The sequence below is a fragment of the Seriola dumerili genome, unplaced genomic scaffold (genome assembly GCF_002260705.1).
Source record: "Seriola dumerili isolate Sdu_G_001 unplaced genomic scaffold, Sdu_1.0 BDQW01000216.1, whole genome shotgun sequence".
In the NCBI taxonomy this organism is placed as follows: domain Eukaryota; kingdom Metazoa; phylum Chordata; class Actinopteri; order Carangiformes; family Carangidae; genus Seriola; species Seriola dumerili.
The window spans coordinates 4,256,949-4,273,972 of NW_019174471.1; the positions used below are offsets into that span (position 1 = coordinate 4,256,949).

General features: G+C 39.0%; 1 protein-coding gene across 2 annotated transcripts in view; it reads right to left on the bottom strand.

The window, feature by feature from the left end:
• Nucleotides 1–16,966, bottom strand: part of wwp1 (WW domain containing E3 ubiquitin protein ligase 1) — a 28,644-nt gene extending 11,678 nt beyond the window's left edge. Inside the window, exons 1-8 of one of the 2 annotated variants that reach the window (XM_022754074.1) lie at nucleotides 16,858–16,966; nucleotides 8,487–8,543; nucleotides 7,023–7,114; nucleotides 6,657–6,795; nucleotides 5,125–5,249; nucleotides 3,855–4,007; nucleotides 3,533–3,605; nucleotides 864–1,045 (exon numbers count right to left, since the gene is read on the bottom strand). In XM_022754074.1, the coding sequence (XP_022609795.1) occupies nucleotides 864–1,045; nucleotides 3,533–3,605; nucleotides 3,855–4,007; nucleotides 5,125–5,249; nucleotides 6,657–6,795; nucleotides 7,023–7,092 (742 nt within the window). In that variant the 5' untranslated portion in view covers nucleotides 7,093–7,114; nucleotides 8,487–8,543; nucleotides 16,858–16,966. Of the gene's footprint in view, nucleotides 1–863; nucleotides 1,046–3,532; nucleotides 3,606–3,854; nucleotides 4,008–5,124; nucleotides 5,250–6,656; nucleotides 6,796–7,022; nucleotides 7,115–8,486; nucleotides 8,544–16,322; nucleotides 16,359–16,857 lie in introns of those variants that run through there. The other variant, XM_022754075.1, reaches the window with a different exon arrangement.
• Nucleotides 16,967–17,024: the final 58 nt, after the last annotated feature.

Sequence of the window (17,024 nt, forward strand, 5' to 3'; positions counted from 1 at the left end):
TGAAATGGATATTGAACTTTTGAACTTGAAAGTAGTATCGGAAAAACAAACTATAGCTTGGTCTCTGCACCAACAGCCTAGCCTACAGAACTCTTTAATTGTTTGTTCAATGCAACAAACAGCTGTTCACCAAAGAGTGGATGTTTTGTAGGGCAGTCACTTTTTATTTAGAATTTGAACTGTACTTTCAAATATGGGAAAATAAATTTATATTCATAATGTATCATGACATCAAACCATGTGAGAAGTTGTGTATGGAAGTATTTTGGACTTTGAACTTTTCAAATTGTGACAACCCATCTAGGCATACGAATAAAGAATTAATATTCTTTATTCAACCGCAGCTCGGTGTAAGCTCAGCATGCTATTGGTGTTCTGCCTGCCATCCCCAGTACACTGCACTCTGCGTTTTTTCCCCTTCTGTCCAGGGAGTTTTCGACAGAGGCGCTGACAGCAGCAGAGATAACAGTGCTCACTTAATGAAAATGAATCTACTGTTCTTCTCTACTGTTCACTGAGTGAACCATGAAGAACTGAGCCCTGCCCAGGCAACACAATGAATACCTGCTAGAAATATACACATGTATTACTGAGATGCTCTGATAAGGACTTGCATGATTCCATCTTTGACATGAGCCTAGCAGCTCATCATATACATTCAGTTAATATTTTGTCCAGTTCTCAAGTGAATCATACCCAACAATACTACCACTCAAAAGGGGATTAAATGTAAACGAGAAAAGCACAATAAAGCATTGAACAGCATTGTCATGAACACACTTTTCAAATCTGAGAACTAAGATTTTATTTTAACCCTCTTAAGTTACTGTAATTCACACACTATAGTAATCATGCAAACTCACCTGTCCTGCTCTCTGTGTCACTGTCTGAGGGTTGGTGGACTGGGGTGGAGTTGGGTGTGGCATCTCCATTGACGACATGACCAAGGGCAGGGCTGCAGGAGCTTGAAGGCACCTCACCATCCACACCATTGGAGGCCGAACAGGAATCTGACCTTGGCCCCAAGTCTGTACCATTCACTGTGCTTTAGGAGAAAACACAACCATTCCTTAATTAACTAACAACTTATAAACCTATACATTATACATAAGACACAATTTATGTGTTTACAGTTATACTAAAACTAAAAAAAATGTATATTCTAAGAACAAAACCCAGTAGCCAGTAATAAAAACTTTTGTTTTTACTACTGGCCCACAACAGGCATGGGATCAATTTGTTTTACAGGGATTACTCAGAGTGAGCTAAATGTGTGCTGCTTCCACTCATTGTGGGAGTGTCAGATAAAAGACTCACTTGTGACACTGACACTATTGTCTTGTAGGGGTAAGGACGGGACATAATGGGGTGGTGTGGTGATGTAATGGGCACAGCTGAAGGGGCCCTTTTGTGAGGCAGGAGAGTTCAGTCGGTGCCACAGACATGCACACACTGAGACAAATAAGAGATCTGCCATATGACTCAAGATAAGGCTTTGTCTAGGCATGAAGTAATAACAAAAAACGGCAAATCAGCAGGTAAGCAACCAAGAAGAAGAGAAGAAAGAAAGGAAGTAGATCACAGAGAAGAAAGGATCACAAGTGCAGACAACTCCAAAGAATGTTGGTTTTTACGACTCAGCCGCTAACCATAGAAGCTCTAACCATACTAATACTCAATGTCCAGTAAGACACACTGCACAGGAAGTGATACCAGCAAATTTCCCACCAAATCTGCCCAGTTTAAATTTAAATGTAGAGCCCAGTATTTATGTTTAAATATTAATGGGTTAATTACAAATACTAAGTCAAAGGCAACTGGACTTGCTGCTTTAGTATTGAAATCTGACGCAGGGAGAAAAATGAGGTACAAGGACAACATAGATGAGCAGTTATTGAAATTCCGTTAGTAGAAACACACACACAGTTTGAACCAAACACAACATCATACTCCTGCAGCCAGCTTGGAGGCCAGTATTAAGTGTTTTAACAGGCTCCGATACCTGGCACCTCTGACTCCACAGGAAGGGTCTCCCTGCTCGATGGTGTGAGAAACAGTAGACACACAAGCTAACTGGAATGGAGGGAAAGAAAGGAGGGAAATGCAACAAAGCAAAGCTGACTAAAAACAAACAAAAAATTGAAATCAAGGCACAGGCAAAGTGAGTAAGACTCAGGAAGTAAAGATTTCAGAAGAGAAAAATAAACAAATCAAGGTAGCATGAAAGAGTTGAACAGAAAAGATATGAGAGGTAATGGTGGGAAGTCTGCCAGAAAACACATTGCTGCAGAACTGTGATGTAAGATCATGAAGGACAACAAGTTAAAGAGACAAAGAGATACAAATGGAAAGAAGTAGGTCAGAGGGATCCCTAAGCATCTGCTCCTAGCTAAATTGCCGACTAACTGTGTTTGGCCACCTTCCATATGCTGCGAGTGAAGTCACAGTTCGGGGAAGGAGCAGTGAGGCTAAAATTGTGTTCGGACGGGAAATAGCACTGCATTGAAACAAATGCTGTTTTATCCACAATTTTAAGGCTAATCAGAAGCAATTTATACTCAAGATTGACAACTCTGGAAAACTATCATTCTGCCATTGCTGTGCTGCTAGTACTGTCAATCAAATCTGATCAAACTACACCCACACATTCCAGATCGAGCAGATTAGCAGGGTTTCTTTCTGTTAAACTCTTAATAAATATTATCTAAGACATTTTTTTCATAAAAAATCTTTTCCCTTGATTGTTGCACATTTACTCATGAATATGTTGTTATATATAAAAAACCTGAGAGCTGAAACCAAATGTTCAGATTTGAACACAGACTGATGATGAGTTTTTGACACATTTAGTAGTAAACATGCTTGGATTGCCAACAAGATATGCACAATCGATACATTAATTAAAAGTTAATTGATGGAAAGTTTTTTTTTTGATTATTAGTAATATGTGTATTTGTTTGCATTCACTGAAATAAATATGTTTAATACGGATAAGCAATAGTGTTTTATGTTTCATTATTTAGGCAACAATAAGGAAAACATTTGTCTCACCACCACAAATGTCCCTCAGCTGGCTACCTCTCTTATCTGGCTGAGCGTTCAAACACTTGGGGAACTTCCAGGGAGGGGAAACACTATTAAGTTTTAAATATCCCCCTGCTTGTGTCTTGCAGTCCTCTCAGTAACTGCAATGCAGAGAGGAGCCAGGCAGCCATTCCAATAAAAACCCTGTTAGCCTCATTGAATGGCACTTTTACTGTGTGACAGATGATAAAAATTGGCACCAGTGGTGCCAGCCGGTAGAACGTAAAGCAGGAGAAAGGACACAGGGACAAGACACAGAAAGGAGGTTAAAAAACTATCAAAAGCCTTTTTAAAAGAACTAGTGGAAGACATTAGACTACGAGTATTGACAGTAATGTAAAGAAGGCCATGTGTTCATACAGGGCACACAAAAAGGGAAGTAGACAGAATCTTCTTCCTCATGAAATATTTGGAGCAACCAAATGGTTGGTTCATGTAGTTTGTTTACCTGTTGGCAGCCCTTGAGGAAGAGGACGATGAGTCTCCATTTTCGTGGATGGCATCACCATTCTGTTGGACTTCTGGGAAGAATTGGGAGAAAAAAATGTTTTTGCAATGTGTTTGCAGAATTCATGTGCAAGTGTATATTTAGTGAATTCATTCTAACAAATAGGTTTATGTGATAGTTGACCAGAGTTTTGTATCTGTATGCATGTTTTTGTGGCATTTTTCTCTCCTTGTCCCAGTTGATTGTTGTTTACTGGTTAAACAAGGTCCTTAAAACTGACAACCCAACCATTGCCCACTCCTAACAAAAATACTGTGCTCACTGGTGCCATTTGCGGCATTGCTGTTGGTAAGCTGTGCCAGTTCCTCCTGGTCGGTGACAGTCAGTCCATCTAGGAAAACAGTCAGCTCCCCAGTGGGCACCAGAGCACCCTTCTGCTCCACGCTCAGCTTCAGCACCTCCTTCACATTCTCCACTGTAGAGGCAAATCAGGGATGGTATGAGAGGAAGCATTACAAAGGACTGGCATCAAGAAAAACATAAAGCTTTCCATTATTAAAGTTTTTAATTATCAATGTGATTCTGATCAACACAAACTTTAATGCTATTTTAAATCAACCAGATGCCAAAAAAATGATGGAATAGCTCAATCAAACCAATTCTTTTACATTAGCCGCGTTTCCACTACAGGAACTTTCCCCAGGAACCAGGAACCTTTTGAGGAACTATGCGCGTTTCCACTGCAGGAACCAGGGTCTAAATTTAGTTCCAGGGTAATTAATCGACCCCAAAAAGGTATGTGGTCGGGAGGTAGTACTTTCCAAAGGTTCAGGAACTTTGGGGGGTGTGGTCTGCAGTGCTGAACATTTCTGACTGGTCGAGTACTCGCTGCATTTTATTTCCCTCATGATGTTTAAAAGTCCGTAGGGAGCGAGCACTGAGCGAGTACATTTTCCACACTGCGAAACAGGTGCGAGAGAAGCTAAAAAAAAGGACTTCAAAAAAATAAAGGACCACAACAACCGGAGTGGCTAGGGTTGCCCCCCATCACGTATAATACGGGAAAATGCTGTGTCCTGTGTTGAATATATATGGGATGCAATTTGTCCCGTATTTTTGTTCATGTTATGTCCTCAAAGTGCTGTGAATAATGTAATGTCAAGTAATAATTTTGCATAATCTTCCTGGGACTTGGGAACACGGTGGAAACGCAGATAACAATAGGCCACAGGAACCTTTTAGTTCCTGAAGAGAAGTACCTGGAACTAAGTTTCAGGTACTTTTTGGTCGAAACGCGGCTATTGTCTTTATCTTGGAGACTCTAAAATCATCTGACATTTCTAGAATTTTATTCTCTGTTTATTCTGTTTATACTGTACTTTAAAATAAGGTCATTGGAAGAGTTGATAACAATGTGTATGTAGCAAAAAGTTCAAAACAGAAAGCTCAGATGTTGCCTAGTCTAATTAAGTAATACTTTATTGAATCTGCTGTGGTACTGCAGTAACTGTACAACACCTGTATATGCGCATGATCACCATACACCTTCTTTTCTATTATAATACAGTTCTGTATTTATACTGTAATCATACATTTTCTGTCATGCTGCTCCAAGGCTTGCATTAGGTCCAGTGTGGCTTTGCCCAGCAGAGCATCTGCTTTCAGGGTGTGGTGACTCCATACTTTGAAATCCACATGTGTGTGCGGTGTTACATTCCTAGATAATCCGGAACACACAAACAAACACAAACATCACATGTAATTCTTAAAACAACTTTTAACGCAACTCACATCGGTTCATCGTGCCTCTTTTCCTGCAGTAGTAGTATACAAAGTAACACTGATATGTATTTAGCACTGGTGTACTCATCAGGTGTGGATTCACTAAGCACAAAGACTCTTTCTTGATTTTGAGTATAATTTCAGAATACATAACTATAAAGGATGAATTCCCAAGCCCAATAAATACATTTATGAGTGTGGAGAGCAAAGAGGAAGACTTACTACTGTGCACATTTAACAAATAAAACCATCATTCACCAGCTCCTCCTTTCCACATGTGCTCCCCTTCAAAACAGAAAAAAGGCGACAAAGAAAACAACTATTTTATGAGATGCTTCTCAGTCTTCTAGTTTCTCCCTTTTTCAACATCTGCTCCCCCTCAAAAAATCTCAAAAGAGTAATTTGTCCTTGCTGCAGGCTCAGCGACTGATGTACTCAGCTCACATAATGCTGCTTTCTTGTGTTTTCTGTCCTCACACAAAATGAACAGTACACAGGCAAAGTCATTGTGCTCATGGTTGAGCGCATCAGCCTAAAGAGAAATATCTAGGATTATAGCCTAAGCGCCATGTGTAGGACCAAGAACAGTTTACAAATGATCCATGGTGCGCACACAAGACCACAAATACAGCTGCACACTGGCTTGTCAGTGATAATTACCCAATCAAGACAATTAGCATTTACAATGACATGTCTCTGGCATTTGGCAGAGCCATTCAGAAGCCAGAGAGCCTGTAAACGTCTGCCATGTTCAGGCTGCTGGCTCCACTAGTGTCTCAAATGACACAAAGAGCTCTGTGTGTTCTTCTACAGCATTTTCCCTTGTTCTAATAATTATCAGATGAGCCACCTGAGGGTTTTTTGGTCATTATATTTAGAATTTCAAAAGAATACCTTTTTTTTTTAAACGTATTTCAACAGTCCTAGGCTTATTTCATAAGATATACAATACGTTAACTCACTAAAAGACCCCCTAGAAAGGAGGAGAGGGCTGTTTTTCTCTCTCAACAGTTTTTAATATAAGCATAGGCCACTTGGCAATCAGCACTTCTTCTAGGAACCTTCTGATTAAGGGGTGTATGAGAGGGCAGGTGTTTGTGGTAGTCTCAACCCACATTTTGTTTGTCATTTTATCTTCTCCAAACAATAAAATGATTGGGGATTCATGGGTTATTGTCCCACACACTCAATTTTGGAGCACAATGTGATCATGGACACAGATTATAAAAAAGAAAAATGGAGAGAAGACCAAGAAAATGTAGCATTAAGGTAAAAAAAACTAACAAACACATTGTGACACACACACAGGCAAAGAAAGAGTAGGCAAATTGTTGCTTCTTACAGAGTGAGCCTCTCATCCCATTTAGGACTGGAGGAGCTGTGAGACTTCGCTGTACGGCGCGACTCCCCTTCTGCTGTCACCTCCACATAAATGGCAGTCCCAAACAGGCTCTTCTTCCTCTTGATTTTGGCACAGGAAACTGGCAGCACATGAACGAAGCAACATCTTATAATGTCACTATGCAGCTAACACTTATTCAGATTTTCAGATTAAATGATGTGATATGTTATTGATCCCATTAGGAAAAACCTCGTCACACAGGAATTCCTTCTAACACAGTGCTTCAGTGTGAGCTCTCTGAGGGAGGGACAGGGTAAAGACCCTGAAGCCATGCCACCACTCCCAGCCTGCTGTGTGTGAACTCACCAATGGCATGAAGCTGTGTCGTTCCTCTGTGGTTATGGCTAGACTCTGCTCTGGATGAGGCCGTGGCCATGTCATACACCACAGTGGGAAACCTTCAAAACCACACACACACACACACACAAAACAAAGCAAGTCAGGTCAAAATAAATTTATAAAGCACATTTAAAAATAAGAGTTGACCAAAGTGATGGACAATCAAAATAATAAAACCCATAAAGCAACTCAATAAAAACACAAAAAAGACAATAAAATAGAAGCATTATGACCATAAACAATCAAAAGCAACTCTCTTACTCCGTGAAAAGCCAGGGAATAAAGAAGTGTTTTAAGACCGGATTTAAAATTTACAACCACAAAGACACAATCTGCCCTGTGTAATATCACTGTGTATTATCACACCTAGGGAGCACAGGTCAATATGAGGGGCATCACAGGCACCATTGGATCCAAATATCAGCACTTCAGTTTAACTATCATTAACATTTAAAAAAAATGTGAGGCCATCTAAGCTCTGATGTCCTTGAAACAGTCCAACAATGGTTTTAAAGCATTTTCCTCATTCTGTTTCAAAGGCAGGTAAATTTGAGTGCCATCTGCATAACAGTGGAACAAGATGCCATACTTTCTAAGATTGGTCCATAAGGGGAGCATGTACAGGTTAAATATGATTGGCCTGACAATAGAACCCTGAGGGACTCCACAAATGAGAGGTGCTGAGGAGGAGAGAGTCACCGAGGCTGATAGAAACACTTCTGCCAGACAAGACACGGCCTGAACCACTCCAGAGTAATACCTTTAATGCAACATAATGCTCCAGGCGAGAGATGAGGATACTTTGGTCTACTGTGTTGAATGCAGCTGTGAGATCTAAAAGCATAATAATGGCAGAATCCCTGGAGTCAGCAGCTAATAAACGATGATTAAAAACTCTTAAAAGAGCAGCTTTAGTGCTGCGAAGGCCTTTAAAACCAGGCTGGAACACCTCAAGAATGCCATGTATGTCTAAAAAAATATTGCAATTGTAAGCAAACATCAAACACACAAGGCATATACCCTGTAAATTTACAAATAAGAAACAGGCAAACTCAGCAGGGTTCCAATACAGCAGAGAAGTTTTAGGAGCCGCTAGCATTTTCTGAACATTTTCTCCAACAAACACCACAGTAGAAGAATCAATCTAAAATTGATCTGAGTGAGTCCAATGCTGCTTTGGCTTGTGCTCATGATTGTGCTTTATCCATACTACTTGTCTGGATGTTTTATTATCTGTCTTGTGGTGAACAGGAAGATTTTGGAGGACAGTAGCTCAACCTCCTTTCTTATTTTGACTCCAAAACATTGTACGCTCTGCCTGAACATTCTTAAACTTATCTTCCTTTAATCATCTATCAATATATTAATTCTACATAAGCATAATGTTGTAAAAAAATAAAATAAAATAACAAAAAACTCACTTATACTCACAATTGGTGTGTGCTGCTAGACCCTCTGCTTCAGCCTACTCCATGTCCCATGGTTCCTCTGAAACAAAAAAGAGCTAATTTTTAGGTCAAGGCTCAGCATAACTGGTGCAAACTAGCCTCTGATTAAGACACCAGTTTGTTAGTTTGTATCTCATAACATAGCAACAATGGTTTCACTTCCCCAACATGGAGGAATGATTAAGACACTATGTGAAAAGTCCTTTAAGTTCTACAGTTGCAAAATTGCCTAGATCCTCACTTCATCACCAATCACACCTACAAATGACTGATGCTTGTTTTACCAGGGAAAAACTCCAGTCACAGCAATAAACTGACTTCTTCCTTCAGTAAAACTATTTTTGTGCAGTGATTACATTTTACTGTCACTACTGCCTTTTCTGAAGGTCAGCCACATTTGTGAGCACTAGCTTCAGTTTGCCACAACGTAAACACCATACAACAAATTCTTTGTTCTTGGTTCCAGTTCAGAACTGGTTCATGATACCTAACCCTAACCCAATTTGCCCCTTTGATATTCATAAAGCAATCACACAAAATGTAGTTTGTTGCTTCCTGGTTCTACTATAACCTGTTATGCAAACACTGAGTTTCTGCAATGTAAAACACAAAAACATATAATGAACAGTTTGAGGGCATTTCAGCATTGTTTTCACTGTTCAGCTAGTGATGCAGATAATTGGGTTAAACTGAACCTGTTCAAAACCTGTCTAATCTCTTAAAATCCATGTGCTATGTTCTGTTGTGAGCCGTGGATCTATAAAACACAGTTTCTGAGCAAAATGATACAGTATAATTAGTACGATTTCTTTTCACCATCTTGTTGCCAGGTCATCTAGCATCAATACCACAATGCTGGCAAAGTGCTTATTCAGCCCATTTTAGACATACACTTCAATCCATATATGTGCTGGCCATCTTACAAGTCAACTTGTTTACTTTTCTGTAAAAGTCACGGGGGCAGTCTGACTTTAGCACCATGTAATATTTCCATAATATAATCTACACAAATTAAGTCATATCATGTAAATTTACACTAAATACAATAAAATTAAAAAACCAAAACCAAATTAATATTTGTCAGTAAATGTTGATTTTCATTCATGCAAACTGATTACAGTATGAATATACTGATTATACTATACTGTAACTGTATTATTAATCATTATTATTATTATCATTATTATATATAGGAAACCCTTATATAAAGCACATATTTTTTATTGTCCTTAATCATGCATGAACATCAGGGTCAAACTACAAAATTAAGATGCATGTTATGAAAATACTTTCTTTAAGAGTTATAAAATTTATAGTTAGTTGTATGAGTAATAGCTCTTCATCTAAGGACCAAAAGAACATAACGAATCAACAAGCTGAAGACAACATTTTCATTATCTTAGAATGAGACCTTAATATCAACATAGGGAGTGTCCTCTTCCACATTTCTACAGTAGAAAAGAATGCGCAAACCAAAGTCTAGCTCTAGAGAAGGCCTTTCATGTTATTACGTTATCTGAAGGCCATCGTAGATTCTTCTACACGCTTGGACAGGAAGAAATGAGGGGTATTCAGTGGGTTGCAAGCTGCAACCTCACCACTAGATACTATTACATCCTAGAAACTGGTCCTTTAAAAAAACGTCATCCTTTTTTAAGAATAGGTACATAGAAGAAAAAGAAAATACAAGGCTTAGCATGTAACAAATGCAGGAATTTTGTTGACATGCCAGCTATGCTACCATCAGAGTTTGATCTCCAATTTCAATATACACCTATGGGGAGACAAAAGAGGGCATCACACAACAATGAAATCAATATTTGAGCAACACAACCGATCCTCACAATAAAGACATGGTAGACCCTCCGTAGAAACTTCTCATACAGAGTAAGCAGGTGACAGTTAAAACTGAAAAAAGGAAACACTAGGGAATAAATGGTGGGAAGGGGACACATTCCAGCAGTCATCGGCCATTATTTTCTAGGGTCTTGACAAATGAATAACAAGAACAGTTATTAGCCAGACAATAGACTGGCCCCTGGTACCCCTGGAACTGCTGATATGCACACGCGGGTCAATATGTGAGTGTAGCATATACATTATACATACATACGTCTATATATATATATATATATACATATATATATATACTGTATAAATATGCTACACTCTATGGAATATATTTGAAATTTAAGTAAATGAAATGAAATGATTCATCAATTATCAGAAGTGTTCAAGGTTAATTCTGTCTAACTTATTAACTATTAATGGATTAATCGACCACCTGTTTCTGCCCTAATCTAATCTCTATCTCTGCACTTGGCTGTCAAAAACACCAAATTGAAATGGATGATACTGATTCTGTAACTGAGATTCAAAATTAAACACAGTACGTAGCATTTCAGTGAAACTGCATCATTCCTGTCTTCTTCCATGCTTTTTGTTGGCACATTATTACATTTCTTTACCACCAACAACCATCAGTCAACTAAATAGCATGTCCTTGTCCGTATGCAAGTAGAAAAAAAAATGGGTATCTGATCGTCAAAGCATTGCCTTCATGATGCCTCTAGTGATCAAAAATATCACAGTGTATCTTTAAGTAGATTATATTAATTTCAAACTGCAGTGCGACCTTCAGGATTTGGCACTGTGGAGCACCTTATCAGTCTGTGTAGTTTATGTTTATGTTAGGTCAGACTACTGCAGAGTAAAACTGTCAAAAGTATAGTTTAGTAGTAATCACTCACATAAAACAATTTTGAATATAATCAGACATGACTATCTCTGATTATTACCAGAAGTGGACAACAGTAACCTTCAGAAACCAACGTAATTCTATAACTGTATTTCTTTTTTTTTTTTTAAACATGCAACAAGGGTCCTAAAGTGCCTTAACCATTAGGCTCCATAAATCATATTTCTTTTTATCAAACTTAGATATACCCGCCACACATTTCAATTGATCTATTGAAGTTCACTCTTAAACAGACTTGCCTATTTTGTTAATTAGTGAAATAAAAAAAAATAAAAAACATATACCCACAAACACACACACACACAACTACTACTACTACTATAACTATTATACATACTATATACCTCCATTGGTAACAAAACATTGTTTTTATTAAGCCTTGAATCCTGAAGTACATCAGTCTGTGTCAATGTAGATTTCCTCTGGGTGCTACAGAGTATTCCCACAATCAACATACAACTCAAGTGTGCTGCACACTAGGGACGTCCTACTCAATTTTTTCACGCTTTGATCCCAATCATTGCCAATATAATGTTTTTCATTTTCTTGCAGTCTGTAAGAGCTAAAACCTACACACTTTAAGCACATTAAAACCAATCTAAGAAAAATAATTGAGTAGCTTTGCTTTAAGAAATACAGACTGAATCAAAGCTCTCAATTAATGATGAGTGTCTTAAAACTATTTCTTAATGTAGTTCATTTTGTAAATACTGATCTGGCAGATCAGCTTGGGGCATCCCCAATAAAGTCATTAAATTTAATTTAAGCATGACTCTTAAATTAGTGGCTCTAACTGACCAGCAGACTCTGTGGCATAATTTAATGAAGAGCTTGATGCTTAAAAACACACATATTGAAAAAAGAAAACAAACATAAATTCTTTAATTTGCCAGAAACAAACATATTAATCAGTCCCAGAATGTTGACAACAAAATTAGAAATACCTAAGAGCGAGTTATACAAAAATAATACAATCTTCATAATATCTGAACTACCAGCATTCTAAAAGAGGCCAGACAGAACTCCAGACATTTTAACTCCCTTGTCTGATAAGACAAGTCAACAGTACAGAGACAAAGGATGTGATACATTTATGTATGAAAGACTTCAGGAAACTAAACCACTGTCAGCACATTAGTCACAATAACAACTCTGTGCAAAAGTCAGTATCCATTAAGTAATGCAGATATGTTAAAATGCACTAACTTATACAGCCTAAGCACGTTGAGCCCCAACAACTACCAGCAACATTATCATCAAAGGTCAAGTCATCAGCTCATCAGCAGCTCTTTGTTGCAATACGTACTGTATGTGGTCTGAAAGAGCAATTTTTCCTCTAATGTAATTTGACTTAATGGACAAGCAAGGCATTCCCATTTCCTAGTTAGACCTCTTTATGCCAGGTTAAATAAAATCTGATTTAATATGGACCTATGAGAATCGATTTTTCCGCAAAGTAAAACAGTATCTATACAAACTAGCAACAGCATGTCTGGATAAGAGCTGCAATATTTGTCACTTCATTTATTAAATAATAAAAAGAAAATCAATTACCAATTATCTTAATAATCGATCAAATGTTTTAGTAACACAAACTGCCAAAAAATACACTGGTTTGTAAAAAGGTGGTTATTTACAGTTTCAATGGTGACTGAAACTGAGCATTTGATTTTTCACCATTTTCTGATATTTTATTGATTAAACAATTTATGGTATTTATTTAAGTGATTAGCAGATTAATCTAAAATGAAGACAATTGTTGTTTGTAGAATTGATCTGAATCAAAAGGCCCTTGGCTTTCTATCAATATGCATGGAGGTCTAAATACAGTTTTTTTTTTTTTTCTAAAATGCCTGTTTGCCCTAGAGGGAGAATTTCAATTGCTACAGTTCCAAAAGATAATGAACATTAAATACGTAGGATCATCACATGCCCTGGTGAGAAAAACGAGTTAAAAAGAGCAACCTGTACAATAATATTTAACCTTGTATCGCAGGTTCGCTTCAGTTTTCCTTTTATCATAATGTTTGACTGGTTGCTTATCCTGTCAATTGTGCTGGTCACCCTGTAGAAGCCAACAGTGGTGCTGTATGGGTAGATTTGCTTACAAAACAGTTAGCACTCATCTCACTGCCACTGTGTTTATGTCTCTGCATAATGCCAAAGCTTCTTTGGAGAAAGGTTGTTGACAGACCTTCAAACTTGGGCTCATACAAAGAGTATTAAGGTTCTCTAATTTCACACACACATACCAATTTAACATGAACACATACACAATATTAGGGTAGCTGCACTGGGGAGGTCAGGTCACCAGGGGGATTGAACTCCCCTTCAAGCACACACCCAAGGCCCACAAAATTGGGGGAAAAAGTAAAAGTCAATTTTATAATCCCAGGAGGCAGGACAAGCTTTTGATTAGTCCATAGACCACGTAAGGTCCCTCTGCAGCAGTCTACCCTAAATTTAGCCAAAGTGCTTCCAATTTCCAAAAAAACAGCACAGGCTCTTTAAAGTTCAAGTGAAAAGCAAACTTTAACCCAGCTCCCCTTCATCTCAACAACAATCAGGAGCTGTTTTTAAATCTCACAACTTTTATTTATGTTGGCATGACACATTAGCTTCACACAGTGGTGGCAGACTACTACTCCTGCTTTCCCCACAGCTGCTTTCTTGCTGTTCAAAGGTCAGTGTGCGAGAGACAGAGAGAGAGAGAGAAAGACTGAGAGACTACACAAACATAGTATATTTCAGAGCCAGCCAGCAAAAGTTGCTGCGTCTTATAAGTAGCTCCCTCCCAGTGTGGCATCAATATACTGTGCACTCAGAAATTGTTCAGATCCCTTCACCTTTTTCACATTTTGTTATGTTGCAGCCTCATGCTAAACTCATTCAATTATTTTCCTCATCAATTGACTCTCAATATCCCATTATGACAAAGAAAAAACATAATTGTACATTTTTTTAAAAATTTATTTTAAAGGAAAAAGTGAAATATCACATTGACATAATTATTCAGATGCTTTGCTATGACTCTTTAGCTCAGTTGCCTCCCATTTCTCTTGATCATCTTTGAGATGTTTCTACACCTTGATTGGAATCCACCTGTGGTAAATTCAGCTGATTGGACATGATTTGGAAAGGAATACACCTGTCTATATGAGATCTCACAGCAGACAACGCATATCAGCACAAAAACCACGCACTGAAGGTTCCCAAGAGCACAGTGGTCTCATAATTCTTCAATGGAAGAAGTGTGGAACAAGCAGGACTCTTCCTAGAACTGGCTGCCCGGGCAAACTGACTAATCAGGGGAGAAGGGCTTTGGTAGGAGAGGTGACCAAGAACCTGATGGTCACTCTGGCTGAGCTCTAGAGATCCCGTGTGGAGATGGAGAAACTTCCAGAAGGACAACCATCACTGCAGCACTTCACAGATCTGGCCAGATGGAAGCTTCTGCTTGGTGAAGACACATGAAAGGAGTTTGCAAAATATCACAAAGGGCTCAGACTGAGTAACAAGATTCTCTGGTCTGATGAATCTAAGATTGAACTGTTTGGTCTCAATTCTAAGCACCATGTTTGAAGGAAACAAGGCCCCCCCATGACCTGTCCCAGCGATGGAGCATGGTGGTGGCAGCATCATGCTGTGGGCTGCTTTTTAGCAGCAGGGACAGGAAGACTGGTCAGGGTTGAAGGAAAGCTGAACAGAGCAAAGTACAGAGATATCCTTCATGAAAACCTGGTCCAGAGCACTCAGAACCTCAGACTGGTCCAAAGATTCACCTTCCAACAGGAAAATTACCCTAAGCATACAGCCAAGACGACACAGTTGTGGCTTGAGGACAACTCTGTCAACGTCCTTTAGTGGCCCAGCTAGAGCCCTGACTTGAACCCAATCAAACATCTCTGGAGAGACCTGAAAATGTCTGAACACCAATGGTCCCTTTCCAACCTGAGATAGCCTGAGAGGATCTGCAGAGAAGACTGGCAGAAAATCCAAATGTGTAAAGCTTGTCGTGTCATACCCAAGATGAAACGAGGCTGTTATTGCTGCTAAAGTACTAAGTGAAAGGTGTGATGCCAATGTATTATTTCAGTTTTTCCTTTCCAATAAATTTTCTAAAATTTCTTAAATTCTGTTTGGGCTTTGTCATTGTGGGATATTGAATGTAGATTTATGAATGAATTTATGAACTATGAATGAATTTAAACAATTTCTGCATGAGGCTGCAACATAACAAGATGTGAAAAAAGTGAAGGGGTCTGAATACTTTGTGAATGCATTGTGTACAGTATGTGATTGCCTGAGCTGCCAAACCAGGACACCCAATGGTCCTGAAATACAATACGCAAGAGTGCACAGAGAACCTACAACAGCCACTATAACAAAGTCCTGTTTGACCATTTCTCTCTGTATATCCATAAAATAGGGGAATGTAAGACAATTGGGCCTAGTCATAATTGATAGGCATACCCATCAGGTGTTAGCTGAGTCCATGTTAACTAGGTTACTCCTGTGGCACACTGTGCTCAAAACTCTACTTTTGCCAGTCAGGGACTGTAGCAGTTCATGCGTTATATTGTTCCCTTCCAGTATTTATAAAAGGGTCGCTACTGATATGTTGTAGCAAAGCTGCATTAAATAGCAGTGTGCCTGCCTCATGACAGGCCCATGTTTACCTGCATCTTAACTCAGACCTGAGTTGTGCGTGACCAAAGAAACACCTTACAGACCTGACATGTCAACACCTCTAAAAGTTAAAAGGTGACCAATGATTTTTTTTTTCTCTTCAGATGACAAAATTCAGTAAACAAGACCATGGGTTGTTGAACAATAAAGGAGTAGACTGCTCACACTTTCAAACTATCCATAGGCCATATGCTAACAACAGCCTGTTATTTTAAACGAAAACACTGATCATAAACACACAAACTCGTACACGATTAACGCACACTGGCTGACTTTGGATAATCCACTGACATGCTAACGTTAGCTCATAAACTAAACACTAAGTTAACAGATAACTACTGGCCTTCGGGTAGTAACCGTCTAAAATCTTACCCAATGTTTGGTAAACTTGTGTTTGCATAGGAGCAGCATCTGTCACATAAAGCTGGCTAACGACATTTAGCCATGTACTGGCATTAGTATGCAACCAAAGCTAAAATCAGATAGCTGAGCCACCAATAAACTAGCCAGTTAGCTAAAGAAAACCCCAGTTTCGTGTTATTGTTGGCGTAACTAGCTTACGTTAGCTGCCTGTCCTAACCACCGTTACGATATTCAGCTGGCTAACCAGATGGTAATGTCTGCACACAAATGAAACTCTCAGTGTGTTGGTTTCGTCCCCGACACGGTTAGTTTTGCCAGCTGACGTTACAAACTTAGCCAAGTTAGCTATTATCCAACTGCTGCCAGCTAGTCGGTGTGCTAACTAACTTAGCTACTTAGCAGCTGTGCTAGTTGTCCGCCATCACAGAGCTAGTCAAACAGTTTGGCTCATGTGAAAACAGACTTGCCATGAATTCATTCTGACATGGTAAGACAGCCGTCGGTAACGTTAGTGGTTTAAGTCACATAAACAGCCGTGTTTTACCTTGCCCGTTGTCCAGCTCCTCTCCTATTCTCTCTGGCTCTGCGCCTCTCTAACGTTACGGTTGTCGGTAGAATACCCAACCGGATAGGCCCTACAGTCTGCTACGGTTCTCTTGCCATCTCTGTGCAGAAGCCTCCGACCAGCGAACAGTCGGGCGACAGGCGCGC